This window comes from Molothrus ater, chromosome 9 (assembly GCF_012460135.2).
Source record: "Molothrus ater isolate BHLD 08-10-18 breed brown headed cowbird chromosome 9, BPBGC_Mater_1.1, whole genome shotgun sequence".
Lineage (NCBI taxonomy): Eukaryota > Metazoa > Chordata > Aves > Passeriformes > Icteridae > Molothrus > Molothrus ater.
Genome location: NC_050486.2, coordinates 24,369,848 through 24,389,512, shown reverse-complemented (window position 1 = coordinate 24,389,512; position 19,665 = coordinate 24,369,848). Strand labels below are relative to the sequence as shown.

The following is a 19,665-nucleotide window of genomic DNA, read 5'->3' as shown; positions in this document are numbered from 1 at the left end:
TTTGAAAGTTTTTCACTATGGATAGCAACATGTAAAATTTTTTTTACTAACATATTAAATATCTGATTTTTTACTTCCAAGTAAATAAACTAAAGAAATACAGGTTATTGAGGTTAAAGTAGTAGAATGTTATTAAAATGAGGAACCACAAATAATTACTTGCTTCTTGATATGGTTATTGTTTTGTTATGTGAGTTCTTGTCCAGCGTTTCATAATGTATTAAAACTTTCCAATGCATTTAATAACACAAATATTTTTGTATGGCATAATGAATGAATGTGTTGTAAAGCACATACATGTAGATTCAAACTGAAAATTGGAATTAACCATGGATATATTTAAAGAAGTAATTTTAATTAACCCCTTAATCTCATAGTTAATGTCCATTATGATCTAAAGAGCTCATGTTATATCAGCAGCTTCTTATATTGTTGGGGTGTACTATTAGAAGTATAACATAATATGTAACAAAAAAAAAGTGTGTTTTGTTGTTGTTTTTAACTGAAAATTTTGATATTTCTTTAAATTCTTATGTACAGGTAAATTGGCACCCCTCTTGAGAAATTCAGCCTAATTTTCAATAGAAATAGTACTGGAAATTGTGTGTAAGTCCCTGCCTTTGAAGAGTCAAAAGCAACATAGGATCTGTATAATTGATCAAGGTCACTTCATGCCCATGAGACACAATAATACAGCTCAACAATCACTGTAAGGTTATTTAAGTACTAATTACTTTAGGATTACTGATTTTTTTTTTTCATAATTGCTGGGAAAATTTTGACTATTTTGAAAATCTACATATTTCCCTTTTTTTTAGATAATTTTTTTCTTTTTGGAAAAATATGTTCCTACCAAACTCAAACCCAGTGAGAAAAAAAAAATTGGAGATACAGTCAAATAAAAAAAAAATTTGCTCCACTTAATTGGAATCCTAAATCAAGCTTAAGTGGGCGTCTTTGTAGGCTAGAAACTTCTGGATATCAAAGAATTATCAGAAAAGCAGAAAAAGTGAGTATGTGATGTGATTTGCTTTAAAATCATAGTTTCCTCCACATTTTTTGAGATTCAGATAAAGGTGAAAAGTAATAGCACAGTGGGCAAGAGAGTTCTGTTTTGATTTTTGTTCCTTCATACTTCGTCATTTTGAGTTTTCTGTATTTAAAAGCCAATTAATCTAGGTTATTATATAGCAAAACAAAGGTCTGCTTTTTTGTTTAAAAGCTTTATTGGCTTTTTGGAATACTCACTTATAAGAAAAAGATCTAGGCAGTTCAATTTCAATACTATGTCTGACTCAGATTCTCATCCCATCCATCTTAAATCCATTTTCTTTCTCTAATCACCTGCACGCCCTCGTCACAGTTCCCAGGCTTGCTTTGCTTGTATGGGAGTTTGCAAATTGCACTTTTGGGACACCTGTATGTCTGAGAGACAAGGGAAATTACATTTCTTTTGTTCCTAAAGCACAGGGGGGCTGTGTCCAGGAGGAAACCAAGGTGCTCCGTACCTGAGCCAATGTGAGAAGCTCCGTGATAGCAACCTGAAGTGTGAGACTGTAGGAGGATGGAGAAAGGCAGTGCTCTCTTTTTGTCACACTGATCTCTTCAGTCTGTTGCTTAGCAGACCAATTCCACGTCTCCAAATATGTGCAATTGAATTACTTGTGATCATTATATAATTATTGTAACGTGGAATTTCGGGAACATGTGATGGATGTGCAAGCAACCACATCCTCCAAAAATGGCATTCCTTTGGAAGTAGTTTGGTGTTTGCATGGCTAGAGACACAACATTAATAGCTTGGCTCTGCAAAAAATTGCAGAAATAGCTTGGTTCTGCAGAGAAAATATTGTTAAAACCCAAAATCTCATAAAGGAAATTTACACAGTTTTAATGGACATAGCAATGTATTTCAAGGTAGAGCCATACAAATGTCTTCACATATATGTATACTTTATAGATGTGAATGTGAATTTTCATGAAAGTTCCTGTTTGTATGGATGTAGCTACTTTAAAAGTACTCTCATCTCATTAAAAATTAAGATTAGCATTTAATGTTAACATAATACATGGAATTATAAAAGGTGTATCTATTGCAGAGTACAAATTTTCATTGCTGGCTGCCACTTATAGCAGTCTTCCCTTCGACTTCCTACCTTGCCCTCTCCTTGCCCTTCTCTCTCCCCATGTTTTAGGCATCATTTTCTGATGAAATCCTCATTTTGTGTTAACATGAGGAGTAAAATAATATGTTGATGGCTTGGATATCTGTTGGTGTTCTTATGATCCCTGAGTAGAGAGAGTGATGTGCTGTCACTCTCTCCATAACTCTCCAAGGTTGAGAATTCTATTACATCTTTCAAAATGTCTTTTTACTTTCATCTGAAAATGAAAATAAGTTGAATAAAATCCAGTTTACATTTGAGCTGGGCTGCACACTCACTGCTGTGTATAAAATCAAACTTGATTTCCTAAGGAGTTTTTTCTGTTAATACAACTTTTTTCCTACTTTATGACAATTATCATATATGGTGGGTTTTATTTTTTTTTGTTTTACTGCCACAGTTTGAAGTGAGAGCATTAAGTTAAATTAATTTGACTTTGCTTGGCAAATGGTGATAGTAGCACTTTAACAGCTGTTTGCTTTCCTGGATTGTCCTTGGTGCTGAAATTGCTTTTGTATCTAAACAGCAAAATGTGTTTAGAGGGCTACAGAATATGGAGATAAATTTAGCCTGTCAAACAGATATTATTTGGGCTTTTTTTGTGCTGTGTTTCTGGGAGTGGATCCTGACTGCAGTGCTTTAATTCCAGGCTCTGTGTGCCTTTGGACATCTTACAGGAATGTTGTGGAGCTTTTCCCTTTGATTTATGACCTTGCCTGTATGGACTTCTGATCAGATTTTATTCTCATTTAGTGCAAGAGGGGCTAATTATGAAAGTGACAAAGATTCTTTCGTTGTGCTAAAGCTTTTTGAATGACAAAAGGGGGCTTTAAATTAAAATGAACTTTAACAAGGCATTTTCACATTGAAGTGATACACACTCTACCACTGATAGAGTAATTCATTTTCAACCCTTTCTGATTCTATAAACACATTGTCTCACAAGATCAGTAATTTTTTACCTCTCAGGCTAATGAAGAGTGGATGGTAGACCAATGAATTCTCTTTTTGCAGAACTGTTTTGACATTCTTAATTTTTTCTTAAATATCAAAGAAAGGACAAAGAGCTGTGATTTTATTGCATTAATATTAGTAATCATTTATCTGCCAGAAAAACATTTAAATATCACTTGACATTTGCAGAGAAAGATTAATGTTTAATTTACTACAAACATAGAAATACTTTGAAATAAAAGGAAACGCTTCTGGATTCAGCAAAATAAAAAAAAAAAAAACACAAAAAAAACACCAAAACCCCAACAAAATTAAGACAGACATTCAGATATAAAAAAACATTGTAACCATGCAGAAATCAAAAACATGTTGGTGCCATCTAAAATGTCAATATTTAAATTATCACTTCTGATTGAAAAAATAACATCAACTAGATAGTTCTTTAAGGTTTAATTTAAGCTTTAGCTAAACAAAGATAAATGAAGGAAAGCAGTTTTCTGTTACATCCATGTGGGTACAGTTACAAAGGCCTGTATAAATTCTAGCATCATTATAAAAACAAACCAACATAATGTAGTTATATTATGAACAGTATTGTCATTTCCTAAATATTGGTAAATCTGAAAGTCAAGGGGAACTTCCAGAACAGGCTGGTGTCTGGAGGAGAGGAAAATAGCAAGACACAGGAGTCAGAAAATTGTATAAGTGAAAATACAGGAGTAAGTTCCATTACCTACAGAAGGATCAAAATGCTGTATAATAAAGAGAAAAGTAGAGAAATCACCTTGTTCTACAAAAGAATGCCAGAGTAAGAGCTACAGAGGAGGAGGAGGAGGAGATGAGCAGAAAAGTTGTGTATCAGTCTAATCTGATGAAATGGCTAAAAATGTACCCAGACTGCAGGAAAGTCTATCTGTGAATTTTGTCGTGGAGATTATATGGTAAGATACCACTTTTAGGCAATGAAATGATGGGATTAATGTATTGAATGAGAATAACATTTCTAGCCCTCAAACTGTTTTTGTGACTAGATTGATAATGACACAGAGAATCAAATTCAGTTTTATAATAAACTAAAATAAGACTTGTTTCTCGTGCAAAAGCTCTATGTAGGACACATGTTATTCACATTCAGTATTTGTGTGGAAAGTCTATCCTTGCAGTACCTTTTTCCAAGGATTTTTTTTTATAAGATAAAGAAAGTTTCAACTATAAATCCAGTAATTTATTATTTAAAGAAGGATCTTATCCAGGAAAACAAGGTTCTTTTATAGGGCAATACCTGGAACCTTTCCATTAATATTCTTTAATAAAAACTTCTGATTTTATTTACAGCTCTGGTGACTTTTGAGAAGTCTTTGAGAATATAATATAACTGTAGGTCTCTGATTAAGGTTTCCATCTATTAATTTTTATTCAAGTGTCAGTGTGTAGTTATACTTTGGAAGGATTCCCCTGGAAAAATTGCGATTCTGTGTATAAGGTACCAAACTAGGCCAAATGCAGAATTACAGCATTACTGTGCAGTAATAAATCAACAGGAATATCCTCTCTTGTAGGATGAAAGAACTTCCTTGTCTTTTGCATTACAAGAATTCTCAGGGTCTTTGCAAAATGATGAATATATTGAGTAGGAAGCATTACATAAGTAGCACTGCTGTGATGTATGAAAGAATAAAGAATATGCAGCTTTAAATTTTTTTAACCATTTTTAATACATTTTTGGCATATTTGTGCTGTTAGGGAATATGAGAATGTTTCACATCAGAGGCTGCAGAGAGCAACAGATTTCAGTGATGTGCACTGAGCATCAGGCCCTAAAAACTCAGAATTTGGGACGTGTTTCTGTCTGTGGCACCAGTGATGGTACATCCCACTGTGGTCCTGCAGTTCCTGCCCCCTCATCTGCCTTGGCTGGTGGTTCCTTCCGTGGTTAAGGCTGCAGACGTCGTTATAATTTATTTATTAACTCATTCATTATTTAGGATAGCACCCATTATATGCTAAGTGACTTCCAAACAGAAATTTCCCCAAATGCTTTTCCTTTAAGAGCTCTGCTCTGAAAGATGTGGTACAAGCCCAGCCGTGAGAGACTCATTTTGGGAGCGCACGCTTTGTTAAAGAAAGCTGAGTTTCGTGACACTAATGCAAAACCTCTTTGTATTCTGATTTTCCTCTAACAAAGGTTCACTGCCGTGGCTAAATAACTGCCCATCTGTCATTGGGGGCCTTTGGGGAGTTGATAAAGAGGGAGCTGAGAAATCTGTTTTTCTGGGGATTTGGTGGATTTGGTGTAGTGGGTGTGGGATGGCCATCTTAGGGCACAGGCCTCTGATTTTTAAGCACTCTTGACACTCCCTACTAAGTTGCAGCTTTACCACTGCCAGTTGGTGTGTTTACATGATTTTGTAACTTTTTGGAGCATTTTTCCTGCAGTCTTCGGCTCTGCTGATATTTCTGTAATTTGTAAGACTCTCACAGATGTAGGAGAATGAGTCAAGAGCCTGACTCCATTTTATTCATCCTTTACAATTTCCCTACTCTGGTGAACATTGACATTTTATTCTTTGCAGCACCAGGATTTTAGGTCCTTTAACTGAAAGCATTAGTTTTTATTGAAAAGGGCAATTTTGAAATAAGGCTCTTTGGCTGCAAGTGATTAAATATCAATCTCATTTTATCAAAACTATTGAATTCTTACAGCAAGATTGTATTGTATAATTTCTTAATACATATTGTTTACACAATGGTCTTTGTAGTATTTTGGGATATCTGTTACTTGTATTTTGTGCTACTTTGCTCATAGTGGTTCTTGAGCAATCATGATCACTAAATATTCAGGAATACTTGTTGCTGTTTTTGACTGTGCTCTAAACTGGCATCACCAATAAGACTGCTCTACTTAATGAACATAAAAAGACAGAAAATATTCCAGTTCTAGCTGCTTGTGTTGTCTCTCTCAATGTCATTGTTTGCTCTCCTGGTCTATAAAAGAAAGTTGCAAGTGATGTCAGTAGGTGGCCTTTGGCATCAACACATGCTAGAACTTTACAGTTATTTTATAATGTGAAGTCTCTGTAACTGTATCCTCATTGCAGGAGGAACCTCAAGCCTTCTTAATAAATTTTAATCCCTCTATTGCCCGTTCCCCTTTGCTCAGACATCATTCAAACACTTGTGACCAAGAAAAATATTTTTTCTGAAAGGAAGAACTCATCCTAAATCTATCCATTGGCAGCACTGCCTGGACTCCTAGAACATGAGAATCTTTTTGTAACTGTTTTTAGTAAAATAAATCATGGCATTGGCCACCTCACCCCTCCTTGTTTTATATTCAATGAATAGATTTAAGATCAATTATAATTCTCTCATTTTTCAACCAGTTCTTCTTTCTTAAAGGTTTTGAGTTCTCTTAATTTTCTGTGTGGAAGACAATTCTGCCTCCTACTCTAATTCAGATAAAAGTTTTAATTTATAAAACTCCTGTGGGTGTTTTAGTCTAGGCCACACATGATTAATATTTCTGCAATTTAACTCAATACAAAGGAATTAAAGATTTGTTCTTGACACTTGTTGGGAACCACTGAGAAGCAGTAACTGTGTTCCCGGGTCTATGGGCCAAATGCCCCCAGGGAATGGATCCAGTGCACCTTACTTGTGTCACCTGGGAGGAAGAGTATTGGAGACAGTGGAACTCTGAATGTGATCCTGAAAAGGGGTGGAAAAGCAGATCAGGCTCTCACTGTTATGAATTAAGATCAACACCAAAAGAAACAAATAAACCAGCAGATATCCATAATTATATACCCCCCCATCAATACATTTTATTTTAATGCTGTTTACATAGATAAACAAGAAAAGTGTAAAACTAGAATTTTCATGTGCTCTCAGTCACAATTAGATTTTATCACATGGTCTGCTTACAATAAAAGCTCAATCAGAGTTTCTCGGCCTCTGTGAGCTCTACATCCTGATCTACCCTTTGCAGAGATGGAACGTGGCCTTCTACCAGCTGCTGCTAAGACCTAAGTCATTGTTCCCATACAGTATTTTTCACAAAAACTACTGATCTACTGCTATTTGGATGTCACTATTGATAAAAACATAAAACATGATGGAAACAACAATTTCAACTTATTTAAGTGAGGAGGGAAGATAGAAAAGAGACTTCAAGTTTGAAGCATCCAGCTTTTTGAGCCATGTACTTTTGAAATGCTTTGCCTATTTGATATTCTTGACCATTTTTCAAAGGAAATCTGGATTTTTGACCAAAAGAGGAGTCATAAGCATTGCTCTGTTTTTAACAGAAACATCAGGTTTTTAAAAGAATGCTATATTGGTGAAGAGTACCCAGGGATTATCTGCAGAGCATTGATTTAACTGTGGTAGTGAAGATAATATTTTGCATTGCAGAGTTTGATATGTGCAATTTGAATAATTTAAACTATAATTTACAGGTGTTGTATATGTGGTTTTTATGGTATTGTCTTGCTTTGTGGTTTCAAGTATCTTGAGCTGACATTGCTCTGGGCACGATGCAAAAACTGTCATGGGTTTTCAGATATCATTAGATTTTTTTTTTTTCCTATTTAGAAATCAAATACTATTTAGAAGTTCTTTAGGACTTATTGCCAAACTATTTTTTATGAACTCTTTTCACAGGCAAAGACCATAAAGCAAGTGGGAATTTACATCTGATAGTCCTAGATGCACTCCTTTCAGGAGATATCTAATCTTTCACTAGAGTGAAGTTTTTACAGATCTCAGTCCCTGTAGTTCCTGTTCCATTTAGAACATATCAATAAAATTTCTTTGCATTATCATCTCAATGTGTTTTATGATCTGTAAGGATGAATTTCATAGAGGTTATTCCATATTCAACATTTTACCTTATTCTGGGAAATGTGGAGTTGCATGAAATATAGATTAATACTGTTTGGCTATCTTGGACTTGATCCCAGGTTCAACTGGTGAAAATGATGTATATTCCAATCTTTTCCTTGGTTGTTTTTGTTTAAAAAATTTGTATAGATTGAAATGCAGCTGCAAGTGTATTAGTGATTTTCTATTGCTTACTTGTCAAGATTTTTATTGTGTGGATGAAAAATAGCATTTCAAAACCTGGCAGCATATTGACAAAAACAGAAGAGCACTTTGTGTAATTCTCTTTTGAAAAACTACCTCTTTTAGAGACAGAGATTGCCTCAGCTACTTCCATTCATATGTATCTTGATCAATAGATTTATTGATAGCTTTTAGCCAAGATTTAATTCTTTTTTTCTCCTCAGTTCACCATGGTGCTCACTTTTCTGAATTAAGAAACTAGAATTAGGCTCCTATAAGCAAGACATACAATATGCAAGTGCTCTAGGTGTAAAAGGAGGCATTTGACCTTTTGTTGCTAATCTGTGACAGGTGCAGGCTATTTTCTTCCAAATGGTGTTAATTTTCATGTGCAAATCCACCCCCTGAAACCTGCATTCTATATATCCACCACAGGGGAATTGGTGGTCATCATGAGTACTGTAATGGACAGCTGAGAGGGATAATCACTGATATTTCAGCACATTTATGCTCGCGACTCAGTCGGCTTTAGTGCACTTCTGTTTTCACTGCTTATTAGGGAGGCTGAAGTTAGTTATTCATGGCCGGACAAAAAAAAAAGTGTCTGAGAAAGTTCATGTGCCGGGAACAGCACATTGTTACAAATTAGTTTCCTTTACCATTTCTGGCAAACTCATTACAAAGTAATCGCGCCCTGCGCTGAAGTGCACTTCCTCTGGGACCAATAACTGTAAATAAGCAGGGCTGCAAGCTGGCTGATAAGTTGTTGTTCTGAAGATAACGGTCCTTTTTAGCAGAGTGTTTGACCTTTTTCTTTATATTGCCTCAGGCTTGTCTAAGACCCTCAAGGTCTATTTTTCATCTTAAAAATTCTCTGTAGGCAAGCAAAATGTGCGGTTTAAGAAGATTTTAGGATTGCTTAACATATCTATATTTTCTTTTCTAGCATTTTTATGATAATTGTTAGAATGTTTAGTAACTTTAGCTAGCATTTTCTTCAGCAGGTTTTCTTTCTTTGTGTAAAGTACACTTTTTATTGATGTAGGAAGCAATAACATTAATATTTTATGAGGACTAAGTGTGTGTTGCATGATTAATAAAATAGTATCATTGGGCTTTTTTCTGACTTTTAAAGAAACTTGAAACATGCTATTGACCCCTTTCACTATTCACATTTTGAGAGCCTTGCACTAAACATTACTCTGTGAAGTAATTTAAGCAAATATAATTAAGAATGTCAGCTCGAATGATTAAAGGAAAGTATGTCTCCTCTTTTCTCAGTATGCTAAGAGTATTGAACAGAACTGTGACTGAAAATTGAGCATGCCTTAAAAACAAACCCCAAGGCTAAGTGAAAGTCAGTTTATAGACATTTGTGAATTTGATTTGTTCACATCTTCCGATCAGTTTAAAAAGATCCATGCTAATATTTCTGTAAAGTAAAATAATAATAGAAAAAAAAACCCCTAAAACTAATTTCAGAGTGCATAGGAGAGAAAATACAAAATGTTTTGCAAAGTGCTGGCTATTCTAATAAATGACTTGTTTTACTTTTAAGATGTAGTCTGACAGTCATTTGCATACAGATGTGCACCCACATTATTAAAAAGAAGTTTAACAAGAATGCCAACCAGTTCAGATTTTATTGCTCATAATGTTGTTGGTTTTTTTCCCCTTGCAGGTCTCATTAATCAGTTCATTAATCATACATGTACCTTAAATAACATTAATATCTTGTGTTGTATAATCTTAACCCCCAAATATAGTGCTAATCACTAGATATGGAGTGATGAGGCTTTGAAGAATGCTGTATACTCTCATATATACAACTTCTGTATTTATGGAATGGAGTGGTGATGAGTTCACATGGGCGTGAACTCAAAGTGAAGTAAAGCAAAGCTGATGTTTCAGTAGTGTGAGACTTTTTCTCTGATTTTAGAAGATACTCAACCAATGAGGTTGTGAACAGGCTCTCTTACTGATACCACAAGTGACCAGAATAGCAATGCACACAGAATAAGAACTGTGCACACAAGGGGTCATACAGTAGTTGTACCATGACTGAAAACTATTGGTAGGTTCATTTCACAAAATTGGTGCTATCTGGCTTTTTCTTACATTTGTCACAATTTCAGCACAGAAACTGTTGGCTGCAGGTGCTGCAAAGTACAGTGTATACATTGTGGAATTGCACAGAAATTCCTGGGACACAGAAGGAACTTGCTGTCTACCCACTTATTAAATTGTTTTCTCTCTTGCTATATATTTAGCAAAAAATCGGTTTAGAGGTGATTTGCACTTAAGAAAAAAGTTGTTTATTTTCAGTGTTAAAATGTTAAAATGGCTTAATATCTAAATGGAATGCTGTAATCAATGTTTTAATTCCTGTTCCATAGTTTCTAATGCATGTCACTGTGGCACCTGTGGTATTGGAATATAATTGTCATCCATTAGAATAAATGCATTTCCCATGATTAGAGCACTCTGAAGGCAAGACAAAAACTGTGCAGTTTTTTTATGAGATTAACACTGGGAAGTTTAAATCCTTGCTTGGACACCAAGAAATGTTTTTTGGTGGCATTATCAGTTTTCTACAAAGCATCTCTTAAAGTGAGGAGGTGTTTTGTTCCTACAGTTCTTGGCTTCTTTGTACCAAAACTGCTGTCTTGTTTAATGACATTGCTATGTGGGCTGAAATTAGGCTGACAGATTGTGAGCAAAGGCTGTGATATTACAAACAATAGTCTATTGAGCACGAGGAACTTGTTGAATTAGTTACCGGAGGCATTAGTGCTCAGTCCAGCCTCTTTAGCATCTGGAAGACAGAGAAGAAATAGTGGGCTAATGAAATGTCCAAATGACACCAAACTGCAGAGGGCTGCAGGTGACAATGGCAGCTGATGTGTGCCTGGTAAGAGGCAAAAACTAATAATAAACCAATAAACTCACAAAAGGAAAAAAAAACCCCAGTGCATTAGCAGGGAAAGGAGTATTCAAATCAAGAGAGAAAACCATGTTGGGGCTCCTGAGGAGTCAAGCACACAGATGATTACATTTTAAGGGTTCTGCTGGATTTGAGATGGGTTTTCCAGAGCAGACTGGATGGCAGTGGCTTCAGCACACCAGCTCTTCACCATCTCTTATTCCCTTGACATCAGTACAATTCTCCAGTGCTAGTTTAGGGATCCTGAGGACCCTGTAAAGCAGTTCTGAGTGGGTCATCTGTTCCCTATCCAGTTCAAGTTAGCTTGATGTTGAAAAAGAAACTGAAATGTGCAAAAGGTCAAAATCAAGGTCTCATTTTGCTCTGTTTTAATTATTCACTTAATAATCTTTTAGTTTCTTATGCCTTGCAGTACAAGTTTTTAATGGTCTTTGAACTTTAAGTATGAATTTAATTGCTTCTGTCTCCTTCTTTGGGAGTAATTGCATCAAAATTTGCACCTCTGCTCTGTGCTGCAGATAATGCAATCCATATCTGGAATTTCTGGGATTGCTGGGAGGCATGTATAGTAGTTTATTAGTTGACAAGATGGACCTAGCCCACCATCTGTGTTCATGCAGCCTGCTGCCTTAACCCTAGAGAATCTGCCAGGATCACATGCACAGCTCAGGCTCAAGTGAATTCACACACCAAACTTTGTCCAGAGAGATCTAAATCTGTGACCTGTGACACAACTGGAATCTAAACTTTTGGGATGAATACCTTGGACTACCTAAATCCTGAAATATCCAAGGAATATTATTATGCCAGCTATGTCATTTATGCATGAAATTTAATGAAAAATAAAACAAGGAGCAGTGGTGAGCTGGCTTTGCCCACCCAGTGCTTTCTCTCCCCCACTCCTCACCAGGACAGAGGTGAAAATGAGGTGAAGAAGGTCCTGGGTGGAGGTGCAGACAGGGAGACTCATTTATTGCCAGTTAAAATAGGTTTGCATTGTGAAATTCAAAGAGAAACTAAACCAGTGCCTTGTCCCTGCCCTTCCCTGTTTCCCAGGATCATCTTCCTCAAACAAGGAGCTGTGCAAGGGGTGAGGGCTGATCCTTCTTTGCTCCCCTGCTCTGCCCTGGGCCTTTTCCCTTCCCAGGGCTGCAGTTGTGTCAGGAGCACCTGCTCCAGCCTGGGTCCTCTGTGGGTCACTGCTGCTCCAGGAGACACCAACCTGCTCCAGCCTGGATCATCTGTGGGTCACTGCTTGTCCAGGAGACACCAACCTGCTCTGGCCTGGGTCCTCTGTGGGTCACTGCTTGTCCAGGAGACACCAACCTGCTCTGGCCTGGGTCCTCTGTGGGTCACTGCTTGTCCAGGAGACACCAACCTGCTCCGGCCTGGATCATCTGTGGGTCAGTGCTGCTCCAGGAGACACCAACCTGCTCCAGCCTGGATCATCTGTGGGTCACTGCTCCTCCAGGAGACACCAACCTGCTCCAGCCTGGATCATCTGTGGATCAATGCTGCTCCAGGAGACACCAACCTGCTCCAGCCTGGATCATCTGTGGATCAATGCTGCTCCAGGAGACACCAACCTGCTCCAGCCTGGATCATCTGTGGATCAATGCTGCTCCAGGAGACACCAACCTGCTCCAGCCTGGGTCCTCTGTGGGTCAGTGCTGCTCCAGGAGACACCAACCTGCTCCAGCCTGGATCATCTGTGGGTCACTGCTCCTCCAGGAGACACCAACCTGCTCCAGCCTGGGTCCTCTGTGGGTCACTGCTCCTCCAGGAGACACCAACCTGCTCCAGCCTGGGTCCTCTGTGGGTCAATGCTGCTCTAGGAGACACCAACCTGCTCCAACCTCTCCCCACAGGACACAGGACTCTCTGTCCTGGCTCCCAGAGCATCCCCTTCTCTCCTCTTCCTCAGCTCTCCTCAGGCTCCTTCACCCCTCTGCCTGTGTAGGATTTTGGCTTTCACTGGACACATTTTCACCACCTGGGCTGAGGGGCTGGGCTGTGCCACGGGTGAGGCTTTCTGGAGCCATCTGGGAGTGTCAGGAACAAGCTGGCAGGGAAAGGGGCAGCACGGCCTCCCCAAGAGCCAGGCCTGCAGCCCACTCCAGCACCTGGGCACGGGCACCCACCATGGCAGGTGACATTATTTGTGTTTGGCAGAGGCATTCTGGCTTTGCAATAGAGCTGTTTTTTCAAATATTTCCAATGCCAAGTGTCTCCTTGAGGCAAGCCCTCAGGAACAGATTGAGAGCGTGGAGCAGGTCTCTGCAGAGGGAAGCAGTGGAGAGAATTTTCTTCTGAAAAGAAGGATGTGGGTAGGAAAGTAGAGGATAACATTAAAAATAGAGAAGATTAAGCATGTTCCATTAGTAAAGCCAGAAACAATTTAGGATAAGGTAGAAATCCTGGAACTGTATTGATAAACAGAATTTAAAATGTCTTTTTCCCTCTTCTTTTCCAGCCCAGAGCAGCAGATCTGCTGAATTTTGCTGCTCATGCTGGTATTGAGCAATGTGTTGCCAGAGAACAGTCCTATTGACTGCAGTGGGACTTGCTGAAGAGGGAATCATTTAGCTCAAATAACCTTATAAATACACATTAGAACCCAACAGTATATTTCCAACCCAAGAAGATATATCTAGCCCCAGAAATATATCTGAAACCATAAACCCAGGTTTTCAGTGCTACTTTAAAAAAAGAAATATAATTTAGCATGTGAGCTAAAACATGGCCCTGTCTTACAAGATGAGATGGGTTTTGGATTGGATCAGGAAAATGTAAAGTCTTATTTTTGTAGTGGATAAATGAAATGGACAGTCTAAACCCTGTCTCTAAAAATCTTGGCACACTTCAAAGGAAAAATGCCATTTTAGCAATTTAAAAGCACTTAGTGGGTTTTTCCAGTGCTGAACTTCATTTCTATAGCCGGTGTGGTTGCCTGCTGAATAATGCCATAGGGGACAATGTAGCTCTGACTATATTTAAAAATACTATTCCATGAAATTCACTGGGAGCAAGCTGAAGCAAAATCTCATTTGTGTCTTTGGAAGGAGGTGATAGTGGTTGTAAATGGTGAAGGAAAGGGATTGCGATGGTTTTTGAATCACAGAAGAGATGAAGGCTGGACCATCTGTGGGGAGAGAGGGATGCTTAGACCAACAGCCAGAGGGGCCAGTCAGAAATCTGGGGACTCTTTAATGTTACAGGGACTTGAACTTGAGCAACAGTTGGAAGGAAAGAAGTCCTCACAGGTGGGGACTAAAAGATGTGCTGCGACATCAGTAGAAAAGTGAAAAAAGAATAAGGGAAACAATTAAAAGGATGTTAGAACACATAATTGGAATATTCAGATAAGAGGAGACAAAAGGTCAATTTGATTGAATAATAAAAATCTGTGTTGTCTTCTTTTTGGTGTATTCATATGCATGTAGCTTACTGGTACGTATTTTATTTTATGACTACAATGAAGCCTTTAACAATAATTCTGAACTACTTTTAACAATAATTGTGAACTCTTGCAAGGCCTATTTTACTTGTATATTTTAACCAACGGAGGTAGAAGTTTTGAAAACTTTTCTCAGTGTTGTTCCTGGAGAGTTGATCAGGCATTCATTAAAACTCATCCTGTTTCATCTGTTCTTGGTAGGGAACCTTGGCCGTGTGGACCATGTCACAGAGTTTGAGTATGACCTCTTCATCAGGCCAGACACCTGCAACCCACGCTTCCGAGTCTGGTTCAACTTCACTGTGGAAAATGTGAAGGAATCACAGGTAAGTGATAATAAATTAGATGGTATGATAGCCTCAAAAATTGCTTACTCCAGAACATGTTTACTTAATAAAAAAGATGACACCCCGGGTTTGCAACTAAAAATTTCTTTAAAATGTATCTTTGTTCTTTGAATTTTTTATAAACAAAAGCAGATATCAGCAGGAGTGGGTATGACCATGCTTTTCGGCTATCCAAGACAGGAGGTAATTGCAAAGACAGTATAATTTTTGCCAACTAACAGAACTGGTATTAATAATGGCTGCCATGTATTTGTGCTTTTGCATTCTAACCAAATATGTGTGTTAATATACGAAAAAGAAGTCCATCATAGCTGTTCAAATATTATCACTCAAGCCTTCATTTAATACCTGTAGAACAATGGGGTAGCTGTGCAAACAGGCATTTCCCCAGTGACTTGTAGCAGAGGAGTTGCTTGCCAACGAGTCCCTTGTGAAAGAGGAGGTTTAAATGTGAAGCAAATTGATAGGCAACTGTTTCACTTACTTTTAAAGAATGTTTTTTGCAGTAAAGATGCCCCTTGAGAAAGAAACATCCTTGCTCTATTTTATCACTAATAAAAGTTATATACTAACTTTCACATGGAAAAATAATAATAAAAAAATTTCATTTCACTTTTCACATGCACCTTGAATTTTGTTCTGGTGGCCAGCCTTAGTTTATCAGAATCAGTCTGTCATTTTTACTTAATGGAAATAAAGCATATTTAGTAAGAGAAAATGCAGAGGCTTGATAGTTGTATTCCTACGAGACTAATATCTTAATATCCAGCACTGTATCATTCCTGTTACAACTGGAAATCATGAAATTGTTTATCTATCGTCTTGGAGCCTGATACTTTATCAGACAGACCCTTTCCCCTGCTGTGCCTTACTCAACTATGATCAAATTATATAGTCATGAGATGAATGGGAATCTGTCTCAAGGAGGCAAAGAGATCGGGTAGAAAGATACAATATATATCTCGTGCTTACAGGATATTTGTTTTCATGGTTGTCTACATGAAAGAGAATGGTTCCACTATTAAGTTTGACTTGTGAGGTCTGTTTTTATAATGTGTGCTCCTATAATCTTTTTCTCATCTCTCCAATTTCCGTTAAAATGAGACCTGCCTGGACCTAATCTAGTCTGGAACCTTTTTTAGGTCTTTGTACTACAGGCCATGGGCAGCATTAGTCATTGCAGCTCAGCTATATTAAATGAAAGTTAGAAGTTGCTGCATCAAACGTACTGTGTAATGCAATTTGTTTTCTGCATTTTGATTATTTTATGTTTTACTAGAAAACAGTAACAAGGAAGCCCAAACTGTTCAGTATTGCTTCAAAATGTTGCACTAATACAAATACAGAGGACCTTTGATCACATTATGTATAAAAGTAGATAATTAATAGCTCTCTATAAATCATTACCTGGGTAATATTGCATTTATTTTTGATATATTATATAAGTAACGTGTGAAGAAGGCACATCAATACACCTATATATATGAGGTCTGGTTTCAGCCTTTTGGATAAGGACTCACAAAAAGTAAGTATTTTTGTTTTTTATATTATCTGTTAGTGCAGAATTTTGTGTTATTAATCTACTGATAAATGAAAAGAAAGACCAGTTAGACATTCCAGCTAATCTTACCATTCCATGCATTATTCTATAAGAAAACAGGTTCTTTGCTTTCTTCTGGTTTTAATTTTCTTAAGTCATGGAGCTTCCATTTCCTATGTCTCAAAACTGTTTTATGGACTCCTCTCACTTACAGTGTTGCTTGATTTTTAGCCTAAAGCTTTCCTTTATTTAATCCCACAATTCCCAGTTGCAATTCTGCTTAGTAATAACTCCTCTTGGTACGAATAAATCCTCAACATCCCTGACTAACATTTATATTTCTGTGAATTATAACATTCCTCATCATTTGTGTGTCAACCTAGCTATCATGTTTGGTTCTTTCAGCCCTATGTCCAATAGACCACTTTACCTTTTAAGTATTTTTCTGCTTTGGGGCCTTTGGACTTTCATCAAAGTGAATGTTTCAGTCCTTTGATAATTATCCCAGTTTCCCAAGGAAGTAAGCTTATATGATCACACTGTCTACTTGCTAGCCTAGGTGTTTGTATGGCTGCTGATCCCCTCTCCTCTCTTTTCTCCTTCAACTTCTTAACTCTTGGCCAGTTTCAGCATCACTGGACAGGAATTCCTGTAAGTTTTGGGAAAACAGGCTGCCAGATGGGCAAGAGACCCATTAGTGTTCCCACTGGCAGACATGCTATAGTATGAGATCATTTCTTATTAAACATCAGAGAATCCACAGAGGAGATGAATAGGAGAAAGTATTCATTGGAATTTGCATTTTTAAGATACCAGAGAATCCAACCATGAAATCCAAATCCATAGCATTTAGTAATTTTGCTTCTTGCAGAACTTCTTGTTTTTATTATTATTCTTCCTCTTCCAGTTCCTTCAATATTTTCTTTATAGTGCGGAACTAAAATTTAATGGATAATTCTGAGTATGCTAATCCCAATTTACAGAGAAGGGGCTCGAGTCCCTTTGCTCTGTTACTGTCTCGCTGTAGACAGCTGGAAATTGCAGCAGCCTTTTGTTGCTGCATCACTATGGAAACTCAGGCCTAATTTGTTTTTCCCTATCATACAGAAGTCTTTTTTAGAGTGATTGCTTCCTTGCTTCTGTTACGTATGTTTGAGGTTACTGTTGTGCTTCATAGGTAATAGAGCTAAGCTCTGTGCCATGCCAGTGACAGCCCTAATATTTCCAGAATTATTTTTAGAATTTTTTTATAAACTTGGTTTATTTGATGTTCACTTCCTGACATTGAAGTCGAACCAACAGACTTTTTTTTTTAAATTTGGATGTTGATAAATTAATTTCTTCCTCCTTATGATTTGGGCTTCTACTTCATTTTGGGCATCTACATCAACAGACATTTTTTGTTGTCAGTTTTATTTGTACTTTTTTTAACAAGGTAAAAAAGATTTTTAAAAAAGGCTAATGCCATATATTTATGGGAGGAAATGAGCCATCATGTAAGATACCTGGAAGATGTAAAATTTGGTCTTTTGGTCTCCTTACATGGTTTCTGACTTGGTACTCAGTTGGTCTGAAAAGATGTGAGCTATGATTCTTTTTTGTTACTTGTTTGGTGAATTCAATTAACACCAATATTGGAAAAGAAAAAAAGAAACTGATATGTTATATGTAAAGAAAATACATAGACTTTTATGATTTACACATATCCATGAAAGGGAGAGTGAAGGAAATAGGATTTGCTGTGGAACACATGGTCTCATGGGCAAAGCCTCCAATTTCTCTAATTATATATGTGTCACAGGCTGCTCTCTATTCCTGATAATGCTCTTTACTGGGCAGGGGTTGCTTCCTATTCACTTCAGCCATGGCCCTTCAAACACCATCTACGATTTTGCTAAATTTCTTCTCTGCACAGTCGGAAATTGGATGAACAAATTTCATCTCCCAATTGCATTTCAAGTATTTTAAATACACAGTGCTTCAGGTGCAAGATTACCTCTGAGCTAGAATGGCTTTAATGCTATTACTAGCAACAGTGATTCATTTGAGCTTTTTGGGAAAAAAAAAAGAAATGTGTGTACGTGTGATAAATTATAAAAAATATGCTGGTATACTGATATTGGAGGATTTTACAGGTGAAAAGAATGATTATTGTTTTTGAGGGCTATAGTCAGAAATTCTTGTCAAGTGCTTGACACTCACTGTTCCAGATACTGTAACTACACTGGAAAAATATGATCTTTGTCCTAGAAAATTTTCTTTTGAGCAATTTGAGAAGAGATAAGTATTAAATACAAGAAAGCAATGAAAGGATTAAAAATATTTGAGGATTTTTGATTTAACACTCAGCAGCCATATTATACCACTAACTAATGCACATCTAGGCCTCATGACAAATTCTGTGTGTGTGTACCCTGAGGAGCTCTGCTGTTGGATGAATCATGTTGAGAAATGGTATTTTCACTGAGATTAAAAAAAGAATTTCCAACAGAAGGGGTTTCCTAATAGTGCCAAATTTTGTTCTGTAAGTGTTGATAAACACATTTGGAGTTCTTCATCACAAAGGTACTGACAAAATATACCAAGAAGGATAGAGGAGAAGAATGGATATTTGGCAGCTTGGACTTGATCGTTACTTACAGTTAATAAATCAATCCAGATTGAGGTTAAAATCAAAGAACCAAATGTTATTTACTTCAAAGGCATTTTCTCTGTTACTTCAGTTGCTCTTGGACTGAAACTAGAATTTTGACTCATGAATTTTTTTTGGGTTTTTTATGTGTGAGTATGGACCAGGAAAAAGGATAGCCTGCTCTTCAGAATTTTAAGCAGGATGCCCAGGTAAGACAGACATTATCATAGCTGGACATTATTATGAATGCATGGAACTGTCACTGTAGAATTTTATGGGTTTTTGTCCTACACTGTTTTGTAAAATAGAAAAGGCTGTAAGATCTCTGTTATCTTTAATTGATTAGATATTCAGGAAATATTTGTTATTGACAGTGGATTTTATAATATGTTCAGGCCTCTTTTCACTGTCCTAAAACAACTCAATGATCCTTAGCAGACAACTGCTTCTTTATGATGCTACAGCTGTGATTGTTTAAAGATATGAGTGATACGTGTATAGGGAGAGATAATGTCTCTCTTTATACCAACTGACACATTTTGGAGAAGCAGGGACGAAAAAA

At 37.1% G+C, this 19,665-nt stretch overlaps 1 protein-coding gene across 3 annotated transcripts in view; it reads left to right on the top strand.

The window, feature by feature from the left end:
• Window positions 1-19,665, top strand: part of LOC118689748 (BEN domain-containing protein 5) — an 884,006-nt gene that overhangs the window by 32,372 nt on the left and 831,969 nt on the right. For all 3 annotated transcript variants that reach the window (XM_036388182.1, XM_036388181.1, XM_036388180.1), the window contains exon 3: window positions 14,786-14,910. In XM_036388182.1, the coding sequence (XP_036244075.1) occupies window positions 14,786-14,910 (125 nt within the window). The remainder of the gene's footprint in view (window positions 1-14,785; window positions 14,911-19,665) is intronic.